The 20687-nt window shown below is 38.9% G+C and overlaps 1 protein-coding gene across 4 annotated transcripts in view; it reads left to right on the forward strand.

The window, feature by feature from the left end:
• The first annotated feature begins 13309 nt into the window (after nt 1–13309).
• Nucleotides 13310–20687, forward strand: part of SLK (STE20 like kinase) — a 48726-nt gene continuing 41348 nt past the window's right edge. For all 4 annotated transcript variants that reach the window (XM_057421092.1, XM_057421094.1, XM_057421093.1 and 1 more), the window contains exon 1: nt 13310–13823. In XM_057421092.1, coding sequence (XP_057277075.1) covers nt 13674–13823 — 150 coding nt within the window. In that variant the 5' untranslated portion in view covers nt 13310–13673. The remainder of the gene's footprint in view (nt 13824–20687) is intronic.

Here is a 20687-nt window from a genome sequence, read left to right on the forward strand (position 1 = left end):
TGCTGGAAGCGTTTTCAGCTCTTAACTGGTACCACTGGTGATATGCTATCAGCAAGGAAGATAACAGCTAGGCTGTTCAAAGATGATCCAAAGGGCAAAGAACCGGCATTGTGGAGATGTAGGGCATTATAATCAGTGCAAATACACATAGCTCACAATAGACAATTCTGAGCAGATACTATATTACAAATGTTAAAGGATTAAACTAGTTTTTGCTGAAAGATGGTGAAAAGGCTTAGTAATACAGAGTCCTAGCAAAAGATCACCCTTTCTTCATTTTGTTTTAAATGCAGTGTAATGACTTTACAGTTGCTGCAGAGCAAGGAATTCAATCCTGCTATAGGACAAAAAAAAAAGGCAAGAGAAGCATCTGGTCCATGAGCTCATTAGACAGAAGATATCTGTATTCTATTTTTAGCTCTTTATAAAATAACTCCAAAGAAAGGCTACAAAAGCATAATCAAAAACAAAAATAGAATTAAATTCAGCTATCTGGACCATTTTTTGGGAAAACTATCCTGTTTCAAACCCAGAAAGCTCAAGTTTACGTGGTAGTTATCTAAATACAAATAAACAAAAAGCCTCAATTTGAGATTGCTCTAGACACTAACCTATTAAAATGAGGCTCTTTCACCTACTGCTATCAGTGTTAGCTTTCTGACTGCAGTGAGAATTAAACCAAGCCCATAAGCCTTAGTGTTATCTTGTGAGTTCAGCAAGGTGTTATCCTAAAAGGGAAAGAAGGGAAACCAAGGAAAATTGGCAGCCTTCCCAATAATGCCACTGCCCAAATCAAAGCCCTGTCTCTTTCTTCCCTCTCAAGCAGCCTACCTGGTAGCCTTGTTAGAATAGCTACCTATTTAACACCAGAGTTGTTCAACAGAACCAGCCCTGGCCAGTGATTTCTTGGCTCCTATTCCCATGTTCACCAGGTATCTTTTCAAACATGGTAAATGATTTAGAATTGGTTTTCTTCCAATCTCAGTGAAATGGAAAACCCAGAGAATAATATCTGGTTTAATGTTTCTTCTTTTCTCCAGATGTAATTACCAAAACTCTTGGAGAAAATTGCCTTAGTTTGAGATGAATCTTTTGGAGCCATAGCAAAGGTATCTTGCCAGCTGTTGTCTGCAACTACTCTGCAACTGCTGGCAAACTGCTACAAAGATTTTTAAGGTTCGCTGTAAACCAGAAGCAGAGAATATTTATCCACCAATACAGGCAGCTTAAACATTCTACCATGCATTCACTCTTCTCCAAAGACTGCCACAACCATACTAGCACTCATGATCTATACAGGAAGCAGCTCCTAAGCTGTTAGAGCTGCCAACCCTGTGCATTAAAACAACTTAAAGGCAGCATTGGTTTACTTGGATAAATGAGGCTATAAACTGCGGCTGTTAAAGAATTGTTTCATGAGTCAGCCATCCCAGTCACAGAGAACGCAACTTGTGGAAAGAGGAGCAGAGTCAACAGCTGGCTTTTGTACCAACCTCTGTCATCTGAATTGAACTCATCTCTGTTTGAGTCAGCACCCTACATTACAAATTATTATTATTCAATTCTTCATGATCAGCAGAGGCAATTCCAGCATGACACAATTAAAGACACCATATTCCAAGAAATGTTTTTACATACAACATTTTAAACTAAAACCAAACAAATCCAGTATCTTATTATACAAGTAGATCTTAGTGAGCTGGAAAGTAAAGCCTTTGGCTACAGATGATATAAAGATTCTAACAACGAAGCTCAGCCATAGACTTGTTAAAAAAGAAAGTTCTCCATACCAGTAACAAGATGAAAACCATCACAGAGACCAAAATACAACACTGAAAGACGAAAAAGGCTCCTGAAAGAGATGTGCATTGGTATCAGCTTTACAGCTGTTAGAAAAATACCAAACAGTAAAATAAGGTCAGTTTGGATCCATTTCCTATCTGATGATTCTGTTAAAAGTCAAAGTAGGGTAAACACTTTCCGTCTTTCCTAATAAACTACCTTCAGCTGTTGCTGCTCATGTGAAGTCCTTTGAGTTTAGCTGCTACATGCTACAACAGTCAGTAAGGGCACTATGTGTCCTGCAGGTCTTATATACAAGTCAAGTACAATTTCAGTTCAAATAAAAAAAAAAGTTTTGAAACAAAATTCAGAGAGCTACAACTCCTCTGAACTTGTACAAGTACCATTTTGGGAACTGCTGCAAGTGTTAACATCTGTCTAACCTCCTGAGATAACAGAAGTACCAAAAAGAAAGAATTACAGAATTTTTCCTTAAGATACTGCTTGGAATTTTAAACATCTTATGTCCTTTAATTACATTAGATTACAATACACTTCCCTGGCAAGGAAAGATGGTGCAAGACAAAAGATCCATTGACACAAATTTTAGCCAGAATGTCCATAAACAACACAGAAAGGTACTGGCCCACAGTGCCCATAATAATCAGGATATAGGTAGGAGAAAAAAGCCTTGTTTTATCAATAAACTGACATCACTACTGTGTAATAGTCTTTCAGTGGAGTTAATACCTCCAGGTCCCAACCTGCAATGTATTTCCCTCTCTCTGTTTTTAATTTTCCACAGCAGTGACCAGAAATCCTCTGGACAGGCACATGTGGCTGCAGGACATCAGACAGACTGGCTCCTCTAACATCAACAGTCTTGGAAGGAAGGGGGACAAAGCTGGCACTTCTAGATTGCCTTCTTTGGCACTGCAATTTGTTTTATATGCAAGTTAAACCTTGTAACAAGGCTTTGGCACCCATTTTCCAAAAGCATGATTCTGGAAAACTAACAAGGAAGTGTGCAATAAAACAAACAGTAGAAGTAGCTCCTCTTGATCCTTGTCCTATGCATTAGTCACAAGATATTTTTCCTACATATCAAGAAATCAGCAAACCACTCAAACGAGCAGTAAACCAGCTCTATATGTGGATTTGTCATGGACAGCTGTAAGCTTACCATGAAAAAGGTACAGTAGTCACTACTGATATTCAGAAAGCTTCACTTGCTATTTGTATTTTAAAGCTATTGGATAATCGCACTGAAGCACCTTCTTCAGCTAATTCTCTAACTTGTCTCAACTGAGGGCAGGAGGAAGTCTATGAAGATGATTAATTCTCTGCAAGCTCTTAATCACCCACAGTGTTGCCAGAATAAGCTGAGCTACTGTGAAGACATTCTTTCACTGGGAGAGAAAAGGTTCTCAGTTATCAGCATAAAATAAAACCAAACAAAACTAAAAATAAATTACTTCTTATAAACAGTGAGATTGCTGCTTGGAAAAACAGCAGTATGGAAGCTTTCATAGCAACAGGATTCCAAAAAGGCTCCTACAAGAGAAAGTTTTTTGACAGGTACACGTAATTTACTGATCCAGCATAAAGGAATATTAACTCATTCAAGATATCTAACAGCAAAGGGAATAAAACCTAATTCACTCCAGCTGAAGGCAACACAGTTGTCTTTTGTACTTTGCTACATATCATTCATACGAATGTTCATAGAACAATAGAGCATTCCATTACAACTAGAGACTTCAAAATAATTAACCTACCATTCAGTCTAGGTGCACAGTTGTGATGAAGTTCTCAAAATATTCCCAGCATGTACCAAGGCATCAGGTTATGACAGACCTGCTGAATATTCTAAAAAAGTATTATTTGCTATCCAAGTAAACCTATTAACTATATCAGACCACGCTGAGGGTGTGTTTGAAACAGTGTTCAAGTAGCAGGGTTGCTATATACAAACCAATTCAAATCAGAGTAATTTTGAAGTCTCAGATCCAGCTAGGATCATAATATATTTTGGAGTGTACCTAGAGACTGAGTTTGCTCACTTGGACCTCTCTTGGAACACTGAGGTCTGTTACTCTTCTTTGAAAGATCAAAACCAACCATGATAATGTCGAACCTTTACTCCAGGACTGCCAAAGCCACCACTAAACCATGTCACTAAGGGCCTCATCTACACAATTTTTAAACACTTCCAGGGATGGTGACTCCACCACTGCCCTGGGCAGCCTGTTCCAATACCGGTTCACTCTTTTAATAAAGAATTTTTTCCAAATATCCCATCTAAACCTCCCCTGGCGCAGCTTGAGGATATTAAGACAGTAATCTCTTTGTTACTGGCAGAAGTGTGCAGTATCGCCCCATGTAAGAATAAAGCTTTTGTTACGCTTTTATAATGTTCCTCACAAGGGTCCTCTCAACCAGCATCTAGGAAAAGTATCAATAGAGTGGGGGCTTTGTATCAAATATGGTACAATTCCCAGCCTTCTCTGTAACTGTGCCTCCTTTCTGAGAATTAGAACTTTTATACCTGAAATCAAGCACAGGATTTCTTCGTCGCACCCAGGCTGTTCTGACCTACAAAACCGAGGAAGTTTCAGAAATGCCAAAGGTATGCAGCTATTTCTTGATTCCTCAAACTGTTCTGCATAATCTCTTACACTGCATTCTATGAACTTTGAATCATCTCAAGACTAGTTTCTTCCCAGATAAGGAAAGCTGGCTCATCATCCCTTATCTTCAGCCGGTAAACTCTATTAGGACCTCTTAAAAACCCAGAGACTTCGCCCTCTAACTTTTGGGATAGCAATTTTTGTAATTCTCTGAGGATGCTCTGAAATAATGAAATCTTACAGACACTCCCTCTGAGATCTGTCCAAATTTCATCACCGAGAGCTGACACAGGACTGATAACGAACAAACCAAGGCTGTTCAGGAACACCTGTCCTACAATGTGAGTATCTTAATAGCTTTCTTCCCCACAGAGCAAAGAAGGCTATAGACTTCTTTGCTAATGATGATTTTTGCCCACCTTTAAAAACTACTTCTGAATCCAGTAGGAATGCACGAAATGGACATAACACTATTAAGAGTATTGAAAGCAAATACCTCACCAATGACTGTGGCTACAACTTCTTACATTCCCTACATGAATCACTGTCACAGCCAATATGATAAAGTCACTGCTATTTCCGACTTCTCGGTATGTAAAAAAAAAAACAAAACAAACCCAAACAACCTTTTATAAACAGATTTAAATGTCTCCTTAATTGCATTTAAATAGATGCTACTCCCTACCTCCTACAGTCACTCCTGTACACTGGAGTGTAGTCATAGAATAGTTAGAGTTGAAAAGGACCTTAAGATTATCTAGTTTCAACCCCTCTGCCATGTTCAGGAACACCACATACTGAACTATGTCACCCAACACTCTGTCCAACCTGTCCTTGAACACTGCCAGAGTATGGAGCATTCACAACTTCCCTGGGCAACCTGTTCCAGTGCCTCACCACATCCAGAACAATGTATTATAGCTCAGCCAGAAGCCACAGGAATTTATCTTTCTGATATGGAACTTGATTTTCTGCTATAGAAAAGTCAGTCTACTTAATGGAAGGGGCTTTTTTGGCATAATCCATAAATACCACATGGTCCATACATATTTTATAGTTATAAAATGTAGTATTGTGGATTAGATGAGATTAAATGTCCCTTCTGTCAAAAAAAATACAGATTCCAGGGCACTCGAGACAAGTGCATCACATCACAATACTGTTTTCTCATGAGCAAGTCCTAGTGCCCAAAGTCTGCTATACTGTCATTGAACACACAATAGCTGTTGTATGCCTTAACAACTGACACATTATTACAGCTCCACATATTGCTGCTGTACCGTGAAGAGATTCTCCATAAAGCCAAATTCTACTTTACAACACACAGTAAACCATTTGTTTTGCCTCAGAAGTGAGAATTATGCAATAGTTTATAAAAATCTAGGTAAAAAAAAAACATTACATGTAGAGAAACTATTTTAAACATGGCTGTAATATAAAAATAACATTTTTTTATTAAAAACTAAGCTGTTTTCTCAGTAAAAATAGTTTATATTTTCAAGTCTAGCTTTGCACTAATAAACAGCTGGTATCTCACATTCCCCATTTTGTTTGTAGACATGTCTCCAATCCTGTCCCACTGCAATGTCTCTCTTTGGGATATTATTAAAGAATCAGTAGTTTTCAGTGGTATCACTTTGTCAGATTGTCTTTTTATTCTGTGTGTGAAATGTTGCCTACTTTACTGTATGGTATATTTTTAATAATAGTTTTAGAAGTCATAATAAAAGTCCTGCTTATGCTTACCACATAACCAGGACTGGGTTTGCTGTCAGGCTAATCATAATAAAAACCAGATTTAAAAATAACTCATTTTCATATTACAGAATAAGTTATTCAGTCCCATGATTCCAGAGCTGATCAAGATCACAAGAGAACACAATGTCTATTCTGGAAAAAAAAAAGTTCCTGGGAAACACAGTAAGAAAGTCAGGATTTGCTGAAAGAAAGCAGCATTATATGTGGGCTTTTTGTTCAAACATTTTTTTTTGTGCCAGTATTGACTGAAAGCAATACTAAGATGCAAAGCTATCTTCATCCCTTAATAAACTTCTAATCCTAGCTGCTATGTGAACTAATGCAAATTTGAAAGCCACAAACAAAAAGAGCAAATCAGCTCGTGACTGCTATGCAAGAGGAAAAGGTCTAATTACCATCTGGAGGAAAGGCAAACATGGTGAAGCATTTGTAATACATGCTTTCATGTGACTCGACTAAATCTTCTAATAGCCATCAGATGGAGGGGGCTCTGCAAGTTACAAATTCTTTGCCTTTTGTTCATGTACAGTTTTGAGCAAATAGATTTTGTTTAAACGAAATATAATCTCAGATTATTTAAATGGTTTGAAAGACTACAGCAATATAGCTAAGAGGAGTAGCATTTTAATTGTATATTATTTCAAAAGCAATCAGTACTCTGGATAGACTAATAAAAGTTCTTTTCCTCCATGTCTTAATGACTATATCAATCTTTCAGAAAACCACACGAGTAAGTGTAACTACTGTACTCAAAAAATGCAGCTGTCCACCAATGCAAGTCAGTATTATATTATCTGAAAATTCCTATGAAGAGTTTTTCAGGTAGATATAAACCAAAATGTCCAGCCTTCTTGTATAATGTTACAATGAAAAAGGACCCAAAGTTATTACTGCATTAGTCAGTTAACAAATGAAGAGAATCAGCTAAGTTTCAAGCTGTTGACTGTTGACTTCTTTCCATTAAATCTGAGATTTGCTTCTCAGTCAAGTAAGTATAAAACCACAACTTACCCTTCCAATTACATATAACTGTTTCTGAATATCAGCCTTGAAGGTGGCTTTCTTACAGACCAGCTTAGAGGCAGACGTATTTCTTTTCTGCAATAACTTCAATGAAGTTAACACGTTAAAGCGTGGACGCCTTTGACCCAAAATGCTTCCAAGAAATATTCTGCTCCTATTTGTTGAATTATGTGATCCACATTCAAGATTTCTACATTTATATTACTGCTTTTTCCTCTGACACTTGATTTCAGAAGTTTCACAATAAAACAGCATTGGTTTACTTGGAAATGGTCAAGTAATTTGGTTAATTTTATATTCACTCTGGTATCACTCCCAGAGGCATTGCCTGATATCAGAACTGCACTCCAAGAGCTCTGCTGGCAGTGGTATCCCCACAGGTAGGAAGAACATCCCCATCACGTTTCCAGGACAACTCACCTCACACACTTAAATACTGTGTGATAAAGATAAGTATCTAGAACAGGAAAAGGGTGAGTTGCCCTCTGAAGATACCTTTCCCCAGTCACTACTGAAACTGTTAGGCCAATTTAGAACAAACACACAGATTTCTCTGAAGCCAAAATTAGCTCAAGCTTATTCCTAACCATTTTAGCACTAAGGCTTTTTTTTTTTTTAACCACAAACATCAAGTAATACCCTTATACATTGAAGCTTCCAAATACCACGTTTCTATGGCAATTCTTAGATTAACTGGTCCTGCAGTGATGCATTAAAGAAAGAAAAAAAAAAAGGAAAACAAAGTCATGTAATGTATAGTTTCCAGGTTGATAGGACCCTGACCATTGACTCTGGCTACTGAGATACGGGGAAGCTCTAGACCATCTAACCTCTGGTATTATTTTTTTTCCTGTTTGTGTTATATGACTGAATTATTCCTGTTACTCGTATCAGACAGGCTCTTAAAACACCAAGTACAAAACTGAGTTGCTCTTGTTCCTTTATGAAGACAGCTTTAAATTTCATATGCAGAACTGAAACACATAATAATAAACTACAGATCTATCAACTTCGCATTTAATAGAAGAGCTTTAAGAGTCCCATATAAAATACTGTCTCCCCTTTCCAGGCTTCCAATAAATGGGTAACATGACTCAATGCAGTCCTGGAGTAATAGTTAGACTTTATGATCTTAACAGTCTTTTCCAACCTAGTTGATTCTACGATGCTCCTTAGAGGGAAACATACAGCCTTTTAGGCCATTTTCTTACATCATAAAGAAACAAAAAGATCTTTTCAGATCCCTTTTGTATTTCTTTCTTCATCTTGTCATAACCATGGGTTATTAGCTAATGATACTTTTAGCTCTTCCATACTTGCCACTATTTATTAGAGCATGAGGACACAGGAGTCGGGAGGTGTAAAATGGTCACACAAAACAAAGTTAAAATGTAAACAAAGAAGATGGAAATGTCACAGTAGGAAGCAAAGGAATATCTCTAAGGTCAACATACAAGACTGAAAAACACTTGAAACACCATGTATTTAAAAAACAGTGAACTGAGGTGCTCCTATTAGAGGGCAACACATTCAGAAACAGTGGAAAAGGAAAAATGACTGATAATGAATAGGAAAAGGGAGAAAACAGTCAGGAATGGGAGAGTCAGCAGAAATTTCTCATAAAGCCTGAAGAACTGAGGGAAGTTAGTTAAGCTGTGATGGTACAAGGTGAAGAAACATCAGAACTTAATTACATAAAATCCCAAACTCCAAGGAAAAAGGAGTCAGATTCAGAGGGAAGCACAGCAGCTTTTGGGAATAACTTCAGATACAGATGCTGGACACACAAGGTCTTGGCAAAAAAAAAAAAAACAGGAATGCAAAAAGGAGGAGGTTAAAATGAAAGGTAGTGGGTTAAATAGAAGAATCTAGAGGATGCAGTGGACTCAGAACTTAAATAAGTCCTATAGACCATGAAACATAAATTTTGGGAACAGAACTGAGTAGAAATGCTAGAATCTATGGAAAAACACCACCATATGATTGGAAAATACCAGTCAAAACACCACATACATCAAGAAAACAGAAGGGACAGTGCTGAGTGCCAAAGGTGACAGACAGATTAAGACAGATGAAACAAGAATTATACTTCAGATTTAACCACTAACAAGCCACCTGTGACCTTAGAGCAGTGCAATGAACTCAAAACATCAGAAAGAAGACTGGAGGAGATCAGTGAAAGCGTGGGTAGACAGGAAGTCAAGACAATATAAAGATATACCATTAAATATTGATAGAACTGAAGACAGGATGTAGGACTGCAGTGAAAGAGGAATATATGCTGTAAAGACATTTCAAAATAAATCTCTGAAGGAAGTGTTTATTTTCAATGAAGAGAAACTGAAGCAGAGCAGTTTAAATGAAACAGAACTTACAGAGGGAGTCAGGAACAGTAGCAAGTGTAAGCGATTAAGTCAATGGGAAAGGATGCAGCAGCAAGTGTAAAGGAGACTTCTAAATCTCAAAGAGATGAAAAAGACTGCAGAGAAGAGTTGCAGCTATTTTAAGCCAGTGTATTTGGTGCACAACCAATAGAGTTCTTTAACATCTTTACTCTGACATTTTAAGGAAGTGTTGAATTTTCAAGCAGCACTGCATTAAATTCCTGAAGAAGAAATTTTCATATACTTATTACTCACTTTTACCTTTTAATCCTTACCATCTGGAAACATTTACAGTTGCTAAGAACTCAGGCAACCAGGGAAAAACAAAAACCTAAACAACCTTCTCACACAATAAACCCACCACACACACAAACAACCAGGAATCATACAGACTCCTCCATACCAGGAAATCAATGCAAATTGGGAAGGATTTGCTACTAGCACTTAACCTTCACCTTACAGAGTTTATTTTTAGGGTTCAGTGGCAAGCTGTCACTCTAGAGTGAAGGAATAAGGGAAAAATTGAGACTGAGCCACTGTTTTCAGTTATAAGTTTTTTATCTTAAATTACCTGTTAATAAAAGTTAAAAGCAAACCTTTATCACTAGATTAATTGCTCCTTTCTTGTGCCTTTCATCTTATCTTTTCAACATTATATGAATTAACAGCTCTCTAGAACAGGAAGACTATAAAAGTTTAAAGTAACACATCTGTAAGTACCTACTAACATTTATTCTTTGGTAGGATGACACTACTGTTCCTGTTCTGCTCTGAGTGAACCTGTTTTACCACACATACTCAAAGCAAATTGATACATTATAACGATACTGTATGTTAACCACTTACAGTCAAAAGTTCATTTATCAATAGAGCTGAGAAAGAACTGGGCCCTGGTATCCCATAACTGCCAACCTTATTAAGACTGCAAGCTCAACTACATTTGTTCACACATAGACCAAGGAATTTTCTTCTAGATTTGCATTTATTTCCAGTTATTATTACAAACTCTGGTATACACACACACACACTTGCTGCCCTATGACATTAATCCTGTGGCTAAAGAAAAACTAATCCTGCCTAGATACAAGGATTTCATGCTATGGCTTTGGATTCCTTTTTTGACCATCCTCTATTAGTTAGTCATTCCAAACAAACAGATAAAAATTAGTCACAAAGCATTTTTTAACCAACAGAAAGCAAGTTAAAATCAAAATATTCAATTTAAAAGCAAAATTAAAATCATTATTAAAACCACAATTGTATTTTAATTTCCATATCAAAGCTGGTGCTGGAGAAACCTTATCAATCACTTTCTTTGTTATTAATTCAAACTATCTGCATGAAACTTAGAAATTAATAGGTGCAACCAGCCAGCCAGATCATAGAGGAGAATGAAAACCAGCTCATTTGGACTGCAGTTGTTTCTTGGTATTCCTGTTACACACAAACGGTCTTGGCTTTAACACTCAACAGTCTTGCATTTTGTGGCCAAGCTGTCAGTACAAAGGAACCACTAAGCCCAAGATCATTTCTGAAAAACAAATGCTGATATTACAGAAATCAGTACTGCTATCAGGTTAGCAAGAGTACTTGAAACGCTCTCTATTAATGAAGGGATAGTACCCTTGAAACTAACTTTACATAGATTAAAGAAATTAACTCATGACACAACACTGTTGATTCATAAACTTCTTGTGTCAGGGGCCACCTCCTTGTTCTATGGCAGTACAGTGCCTAGCACACCATGTTCCTGTACACTACTAATATTACTAGCACCACTAATTACTCAATATACAACACCAAAATAGTCTTAAAAGGCTTCTACCCCAGCATGCTTCGACTAAAACATTAACACACAATGCAAAGTTCAGTTCCTGGGTGCTGCTATGCTCTTAGTTCCCTCTGAACTGCCTTTCTAATCTTCATTACTATAAACACCTGTACTATTAGACTACTCCTTTGCTGAAATCCCTTTATTAACTCAGGCCAGGACTTTCTGTTCCTTCAAGTCATGCTTCTTTCAAGGAGACTGTCGATGTTGCCATATGATCCCCATAACTGGTGCATCTCAATACCTCACTATTATTACTAAGCTTACACATGGACTACCCTACTCAGCAAACTACTATCAAGCTAATAAAATGGACTGAGGAATGATAAACACCAGAGGCTTGACCTTTAGAAGCTTATAATGCAGTTTAAATTAACGGCAACTGCAGGCATTCAGGTTCATACGAGGATAAAGCATTACATGACTTTCACGGGATGTCTGTCTCATTGCCAGATCTCTCTTAGGTCTCACATCATTGCCACAACTGCAAGATCAACTTCCTGCCTCCCATCACAACTTAAACTTTGTCTTTAAGATGTCTACTAGTTGTGCCTTATCCAGGCAACAAGGAACAACTCTTGCTTTCATGTGAAGAAATGCCACACATTCGGTAGCATATAAACAACACAACTATTAAAATACAATCATACTTCAGGCTGATGAAAGAATCACTTGTGAAAAGGTTGTGAGATAAGGAAATTCAATCCTGTCCCACTGATTAAATCTCACAAGATACTAAACATGGGCAGCACATGAACATCACACCCTGCTAGGACTGAATGCTGTGACAAAGTAGGAGAGCTAGGAACAGCACTAACCCACAAACAAAATAAAGCCTTCCAACATTGTCTTATTCTACTAACATCTTCTTCAAATAAATATTCCCAAGATCAAACCCTCCAGGAGAGACCACCCACCAATAAAACACTCCTGGCTAGCTCCCCTTTCAAATCCCACATTCAGACTTGGAATCACAGAATAGTTTGGAATGGGAAGGATCTTCAAAGATCATCTAGTCCAACCCCCTGCAATAAGCAGCAACATCTTCAACTAGATCAGGTTACGCAGAACCACATCAAGCATGGCCTTAAGGAAGCAATGTGGGGGAAGAGGCACCCTGCTTGCGCTGAAAAGAGGAACTTGAGCTACTCTGCTAGTCTAGAAAAGAAACTGTCCCCTTACCTATGAAACATTATCCTCTACCACAGGAGACCTACAAGGGACAGCTACGAACAAATAAGAGAGGGCAGGCTGTCCTTCGGGAATCAACAACTCAGCAGAGGATAAAGGGCTTCTCCCACCATGGTTACAAGGGAACGAAGGAGTCACTTTCCTCTCCCGCCCCGCACCCAACTACGCACACGCAGCCTATTCCCAAAGAAAACTAGAAGCAACACAAACGAACAAGAGCTCAGCACCCCTGGGTAGTGCCGCCCAGCTCTGACGGAAGGCGCCCACCCTCCTCCATCTTGGAGCCAGGCACCAACTTACCCGCCAGAGGCCTCAGCGCGCTCCTATTGGCTCACGCCGCGTCACGTGAGCAGCGCAGAGCCCCACCTCTTCCCCCACCACCCCACCTCTTCGCCAGGGCGCGCGCCACCACCTTTGCCGGAGACTTCCGCAGGAAACGGTGCCGCCCGGGCCGCGCTCTGCGAGAGGGCGGGCAGGGACCGGGAGACAAGCCCAGAGACGACCGTCGGGGAACAGCCGCCTCCCTCCGCTCTGCCGGCCCGCAGCCCACGCTCCGGTAGGACACCGGCCCGGACTCCGGAGCGGGGCAGCCCCCTCCCCTCCCCTCCTCTCCCTACATCCGCCCCGTCCTCTGAAGCGGGAGCGCCCTCGGCGGGCTGCTGGGTGACCGCTCCCGCGTCCGCCGCGCCCCGCTGCCCCTTTCCAGCCGCGATCTCTTCGCCGCGCTTCTTCTCAGGCTCCGTCCCGATGAGAGAGCCCGGCACTTGTTGCTGACGCGATGGTCACCGGCCCGGCCGAGCAGGCAAGGGACCGCTGAGACCGCCGTGGGAGAGCTCCGCTGCGGCTGCCGTCGACGACCCGGCCCCTTCGGGGAGATCCGAGGGGTTGTTTCCTCTCAGCGCCCGGCGGCGACGGGTTCCCAGGCGGCGTGAGGACTGCCCTCGGCCCTCGCGGGGATCGCGCCCGTAGGACCCCCGCTGCCCGCCCCGGATGGTGACGGCGGGCTGAGGGGGCACCCCCAGAAGCCGCCCGCCCCTTGCTGCCCGCGCCTGGCCTCCCTCGGCAGGAGCAAAGATGTCTTTCTTCAACTTTCGGAAGATCTTCAAGCTGGGTGGTGAGAAAAAGAAGAAACAATACGAGCACGTCAAGAGGGATTTGAACCCTGAGGAGTTCTGGGAGATTATAGGAGAGCTGGGAGATGGTGCTTTCGGTAAAGTGTTCAAGGTAAGGGCAAGAAGGAAACTCGAACCGCTTGTATGGCTCGTTGCTAAAATATGACCAGCGTATCGCTTCTGAGTCTTGTCTAAAGCTTGCCTGTCTGCAAGCGCTGTCACCTTGGGATACCTGTTGTAAGCATCAGGTGGCTGGAGAACTTCGTTAGGCCGGTAGGTGCTGTGTCCTCCCGACCGGGGGAATGTGCCCGGGTGCTGGGGGACAAGCAGAGCCTGATCCAGGCGCCTCTTGTCCACCGAGCCTCAGGAAACTAAAGATAGAAAAGACCTATTAGGTCATCGTCCCGCCTTCTGCTCCACCCTGCCCGTTGCGGAATCGCTCGCTTCTCCTGTATTTTGTTGGGTTTGGACTCGTGTACGCAGCGTGGCTTCTGACATTACAGAGACTGTATTTTAGGTGTGACCTTCATAGTTATTTAATATTTTCCTAAGTTTCTGTACGGAAGGAAGCCCGTGCACAGGAAAATTGACTTGTGTGCCTCGTGAGTAGTTTATAGGGCCAAGCTCACGTTGCTTTTAATGGGCATTCTCCTCTCCTGTTCCATCTGGGATTGAATTAAATAGTTGTGTTCTCTTGGCTTGCTTTACGTGGCAGCATTCCTGTATTGGATCTTCTTACTTCTCTTAGGTGTTTGACTTTTCTATCTCTAAGTATACTGGCACAAGTAGTGTTTTTAAGGATGCTTATCTAGAATTTATCAAGCAAAGTAGAACATAATGACATAGTTATAACACTGCTAGTGTTTGACAAGGCTGTAGCTTTCAGGCAAATCTTTAGCTACTCTTCCTTTTTCTAAAAGGGTATTAACACTCCACATTTGATTTAGGGGTAGTGTGGAAAAAAACATCATGGAGGATAAACATGAGAGAATTGGGGAACTGACGTGAACAGAGACCCTGGAACAGGTTCTTGAGATTGGGAAAAAAATAGTGTGAGAAAGAATTGCAGTTAAAGTGTCTCTGAGAGCTAATTAGGTCAAGAAATATTTCTATTTAGAGTACTGCACTTGAGAGGTTATGAAATGTGCAAACTCAAAACTTGTGCTGTTTTTGCTAGAAACTACTTTAGATTTTATTGTAGTGTGGTGTTACCTGTTTGTAAATTTGAGCAAAAGCGTCACAATCAGTTCAGAATGCCAGGTGGGGTGTTTTCTCATCCTAGAAATTTCTGTCAGTGTCCTATTATAAGAGCATCTAGTTTATGTTCGTGTAATTTGTAGTCTAGATGGTGGTTCTCATGCTAGTGTGGAAGATAAGAGATTTGGTTTTTATTAAAAAGACAGGGAAATATGTCTGAAGTTGCTCTATCATAAAACTTGGTGACTGTAAAAACATAATGTCTCTCATGGCACTTGTAGATGATTAAAAGTTCTTTAAACTTCATAGTGGAGTTTTGATTCCTTGTTGGTGAATAAAATGCTGTCCCTTAGAGATGACTGGGGAAGCCTCAAAGCTACAATAATAAATGTGTTCTTCTCCCCCATATGCATTTCCTCACCCATCTTCAAACCTCTTCTCACTTCATGTTTGTCTGCAGACATGTCTGTATAAGCCATAGTCTGTAGAGGAAGATATCTGAGCAAGACAGCTGGCAAATCTTGCATTTCAGTGTGCTTTGTGTGTCATAACAGTTTTTTCCAGTTGGATATGATTTTTCACTTTGAGATTTATTTCTGTATGGGAAATGACAGTGTTAACTGATGAAATTGATTTATTTTGTTTAAATCCTATTTTTAAAGTTGTAGTAGTCAGAATGACATAGAGTTACACTAGTAAACATGTTGAACCTCGCACTCATGAAAATTAGAAACGACTAGTATTCCTAGGGAAAAAACAAATCCTATTTAAAAAAAAAAAAGAAGTCTCCTAGTGCATGTAGTCAGCAGCACTCATTTTGTTTCCATCTAGTTTGAGGAGGAGGATTATGCATAGATACTAACTGTACTTGTGTTCCTGCATCTGAGCATGCTTGGCAAGAAACTGTTTTGAAAGCTAAGGTGTGGTAGGTTACACTTCCTTGGATGAGACGCTGCAAGAAAAGCTGTTCAATACCTTCTCAAATTTTGGAATCTAAGCTGGAAACTAGAACAAAACTGTCAACATTTAAAGAATTTGCCTAAGTAATGTAAGTGGGGTGGTGGTTTAATTTTACATGTGCGGTGGGGTTTTTGTTTGTCTACAAAACCCAACACCCCAGTATCAGATTTGGCAAAACTGTATTTGCCTTTGTTTAAGATCCTTGGAGTTGGTGTGTGACTGAGTTTTGGCAGATACATGATCAAATGGGATTGTCAGATAAGTAAGGCTTTGTATGCTTTGGGCTTCTAATAAAAAAAATAGGTTAGATTGGTTACATGCTATGATTTCCTGTAGAGAAGTATTTGGTTTAGTTATGTAACTCTCCTTCTGGACAGACTATCAAATATTAAAATAAAAACTCAAACGCAACTCTTAAAATATCCTGTCAGTACTATGAAGCTTACCTGATTAAATTTTTTGCATTAAAAAATGCTGTGTCTAGTGATAACTAGTTTTGTATCCAGATGTCTTTAAGGGTACTGAAAACTTGTGATTTACTCCCCTTCTTCCCAACCAGCTACAAGGGTCTTGCTTGTTTTTTTAATAACATAGCCAAATTGACAAGCTTATTTCCTTTGAAGCTGTTTAAGTTTCCTAAAGCTTTCTTAGCTCTGACAGTTCATACATTTGTATTCACTAAGTAATGTTTAGAAATACTCTTCAGTGTTTCAACTGCTGTGGCAAGTCTGTTGTGATCAGAGGAGCTGTGTAACTGCAGACTACTGATGCCAAAGGTTTATGGTTGTGTAGGACTTTTCATTGCTAGCCCTTTTCAGCCTCTTCAGTGAGGCCACTTTTAGGCTGTTTTCTTTTTGCTCTTGGCGAGTGTGGTTTTCCATCCTTTTTCAACTTACAGGCCCTTGCAGTACTTCAGGATCAGGTGATGGCCCTTGTAAAGAGAATTTCAAGGTTGCTGATGATAGACTTTTTTTCTGATGTCTTTTAATTGCCTTTCATGAATTATTTAGAATTACTGAATGGACTGCCAGGGTTCTGACAGCCGCTGAAGAAGCACAGTATTAACGTTGGAGGCTGTTTTCAGCTTTGAAGTGTGACCAGCTAGATTGCAAAATATTCTTCTCTTTTTTTTTTTCTTTTGGTGAAAGAAAAAACAAAAGACAGTTTGATTGACAGTTCTGGATTTGATCAGGTTAAGTTGCCTGAAAAATCATAGGCTCCTAGTGTTTAAGTTAATAGTAGTAAGTTTTCTTTAGAAGTTAGTTACATTTATTATATTATGCTATTTTATTGTGTTATATTGCCCTATTGTATCCAGTATCAATTCAGTGCACATAGTAAACATTCCTTTAAGGTAAATCAGTATAAGTAGGTGTTAGACTTTCATCTGCTTTAAGTTACTTTCTAAATTCACAGAAGTTAATATCCAGATGGTGTGAAAACAGGCCTTTAAAAAGCCTGATCTGTTCTTCTGCTCATGCTAAAGTTCCTGTCTGAGAGTCTTAATCATACAGATACCATCCTAAGTTAATCTCTTGAAGTGCCAGGACTGTATTTCTCAGCCTTTTTGGTAGTCAGAGCGCTTAAATTGCAGAAAGGCGTTTTCCTAGTGTCTAGTTGGTGTCATCTATGAGCCCTTCACTAGAGGATACTTTTCAAAGAAATTAGTGAGAGGTACCATCTGTGTATATGTGTACACACTCATTTTAAGTTTTCTACCAGGACAGGATATATGTGGCAGTATCTTACATAAGGTATCTATATAGGCTATATGTATAGAGAGGGAATGTATAGTATATATGCATTTTAATAGGAACCAACAAATTACTATTCAGGAATCCCTTGTACTTGTTTGGTTTTGAATTGTATTCATGCATCTTAGTTTAAATTGGAATATTCTGCCCATTTATAGCATCCCATTTATTACCTGCATCTAAGATTTTTGGAAGCATCATATATACAAGATTCTCATGGGAATTTGGAAAATCAAATATTTGTATTTCATTTAAAGTCACTAAGACAAGTTTTCTAACTCTCAGTAATTAACTGATGCTTGGTTAAAAAGTCTGTTCTGCTTTCTCTTTAGGTTCAGAGAAAAGATGTTGTGAAAGCTGATAGCCATAATCATGGTGAACAGCATTACCCAAATGCATTATCTTCTGAAAACTATAAATATATTAAGTATTCATATATACTTATATTCATAGTAGTGGCCAATATAAATTCATCTCTGGGAAATGATAGTGGACTTTTGATATTAGTGTTTCTTCAAGTCCAATAGACTAATGATTTTGCTTCATATAAGTTAGGCCTTTGTTTCTGCTTTTAAAGCAATCCTACCTATAATGTAGCTATGTGACTTACAGGAGAGCCTGGTTTTGCCATTATGTCTTCTACAGCAGGTAGAAACAAATAGGTTTTTTTTTAATACTGATTTCATGAGACTGGACCAATTACATAATTTAATGATAGTGTCCTTCGCTCCTTTAAATGCCAAAATGTGGACTCACAGTTGGTGGTACTTAGAAGTACTTTTTGTGTATCACTAACATCATAACTTATTTTCTAATCCTAGAAAAAACTTAATTAGTCTGACCTGAAAACAATCAGGCAGAGCATTCATAATTTGTAGGTTTTGTGGCCTTACAGCACACTGTTTTAAATAATCCCTCCAGTTGGATATTGCAAGTTGAAGTTATCTTAATGATACTAACATCTCATGCTGCTTGCTAGGGTGGATTTCTTCTATAGCTGTAACTTAACACTCATAGGAGTAGATTTTGACCACTTAATATCTAAGCTGAAGCACTGATAAGCTGTTTTTTCTCTGCTCTTTATCTTTTGATTTACCTGGTGTCATTAGCTCCACTAATTCTTTGGAAGAATGTTAGAGCTGTTGGAACTCATAATCATTCCAGTAAGAAAAGAGTTTCCTGTGGAAGGATATTGCTTGAGTTCATTTGAAATCCTTTATGTTTAGTGCTAGTTGGAACATAAGTTCATGTTTGAAAATTTTCAATGAAGTCAAATACTGAAGTTTTATGACTCTACCATAGCCCAGACTTGGAAGCCAAAGCAGGAGAAAGTGTCCTAAATTAAATTTTAATAGATAAAAATGAATCGGTGCAGAACTTCTGGCAATTTTGATTAAAATTGTTTGGTATACTAAATACATTTTGTTCTAATCTATTTTCATTCATAATTGACTGTATAAGTTGACCTCTGATTAAACTGGAGTGGTAAAGTAGTGCAGTTGTCCCCAGGAGATCTGAATTAATAATACTCACTTAAATGCTATGTTGCTTTGTTTAGCCATAGAGGCATTAGTAGATAGAGGAGAGAAGGGAGTCGATTTACTCTCAAGATGCTAATATTTAAGATGGCAATGTTCAATTTTAAATATTTAGTCTAAGTAAATGGAACTAAAACTTTAGGTAAAGCTTGTTAAGAACAGAAATTTCTGTAAGAGTAGCCTGAGTGTTTTAGGGCTGTTGTGCATGGTCTAGGTGAAAAGATGTGTGACTCTTCATAGAAGACAAACGATTTTGGTCTTCCTGATCAGCTTGGTGAGTTACACTATAGTCTTACCTTTTTTTTTTTTCACACTGTTGTGGTTTTAGAATGTTGAGGAGACCAGCTAAGGAAAAGGCTGTATCACTGGTTTAAACCCTGGCAAATGTGTCAAGGGGAAAGCTTCACAAAGCTATTTACCCTGTTGTCACTCTAAGTTTTCTGAGGAAACAGGTAGTGCAAGAAAGTTGTCTGTAGATCATAAACTGAGATAATCTTCTTGGTTTAAATGGCTTCTTTCCATTTTGTCTGTAGCAAGGAAATACCCTGAAGTATAGCACGTTTTGTGTCTCATTTTTTGGACACCTTTAAGTTGCTTAGCTTAAAGTCACCATCACAATACTTATGAGTAATGTATTGTTTGTCTGTTGCATTCAGAATTGAACTGCAGACATGATTGTGGAGAATAAATATAGAATATTCATGATCACTACTTGGTAAGGGAGTCATCTTTTCCAAGGTGTGGGCACGGTTATATGACCTGTTTTAAACCCTCAAGTAAATAGGAAATCATGTGATTTTATTTATCCATCTTTATAAAAGTTCCTGTTTGTTTTCATGTCTTGTGATATTTCGTGTTTCTTAGCTAACTATTTGTGTGAGTGCTTGGACTGCTGGTTTCTTGTCTGGAGAGTAGACCTTTAGATTTGAGGTATAAACTAAATGTGACTGTTTAATGGCAAATAGACTGCAGAGTGAAGCTTTTTTAAGCTGTTCTAATTTGATGAAATAATTCTTCATATCTAAGATGCAGTCTATTACGTTAAGTAATCCTGATACAGGAGCTAAAAAAATATAGTGGTATTACTGTTTTGGTTTTGCCTTTTTTTTTTTTTATTTAACAGGTTTTGTAGACAAATTGGTTAAACCTTTTGAACTTAATCTTTGGCAAGGCGGTAGTCCTCCAGTAATACAATCCTCCAAGCAGTAATACATGCTATTGTTGCAGAGCAGTGCATCACAAGTTTCTTTTGGTGGTGTCTCAAATTCTCATTTTGACCACCCCATAAACAACATTGAAGAAATTATTTTTTGTTTGTATTTGCAAATGCCACAGTTCCCAGTTTGGGTGGTTTTTTAACTGAAAGCAGTTATGAAGGCCTTATGTTTTCCATGGGCCATGACCCACCTTTTGAGAATCTCGTGAGGTATAAACATCATTTTCCTTCAATGACAGTTGTGTCTGTGTAAAAAGAGGCATCATGTAATTAAACAATCTGGTTTGAGATCTTAAGTGCATTCCTTGAGA

Source organism: Pezoporus wallicus, unplaced genomic scaffold (genome assembly GCF_028554395.1).
Source record: "Pezoporus wallicus isolate ANWC-B61680 ecotype Strahan unplaced genomic scaffold, APGP_CSIRO_Pwel_v1 contig_3365, whole genome shotgun sequence".
NCBI lineage: Eukaryota > Metazoa > Chordata > Aves > Psittaciformes > Psittacidae > Pezoporus > Pezoporus wallicus.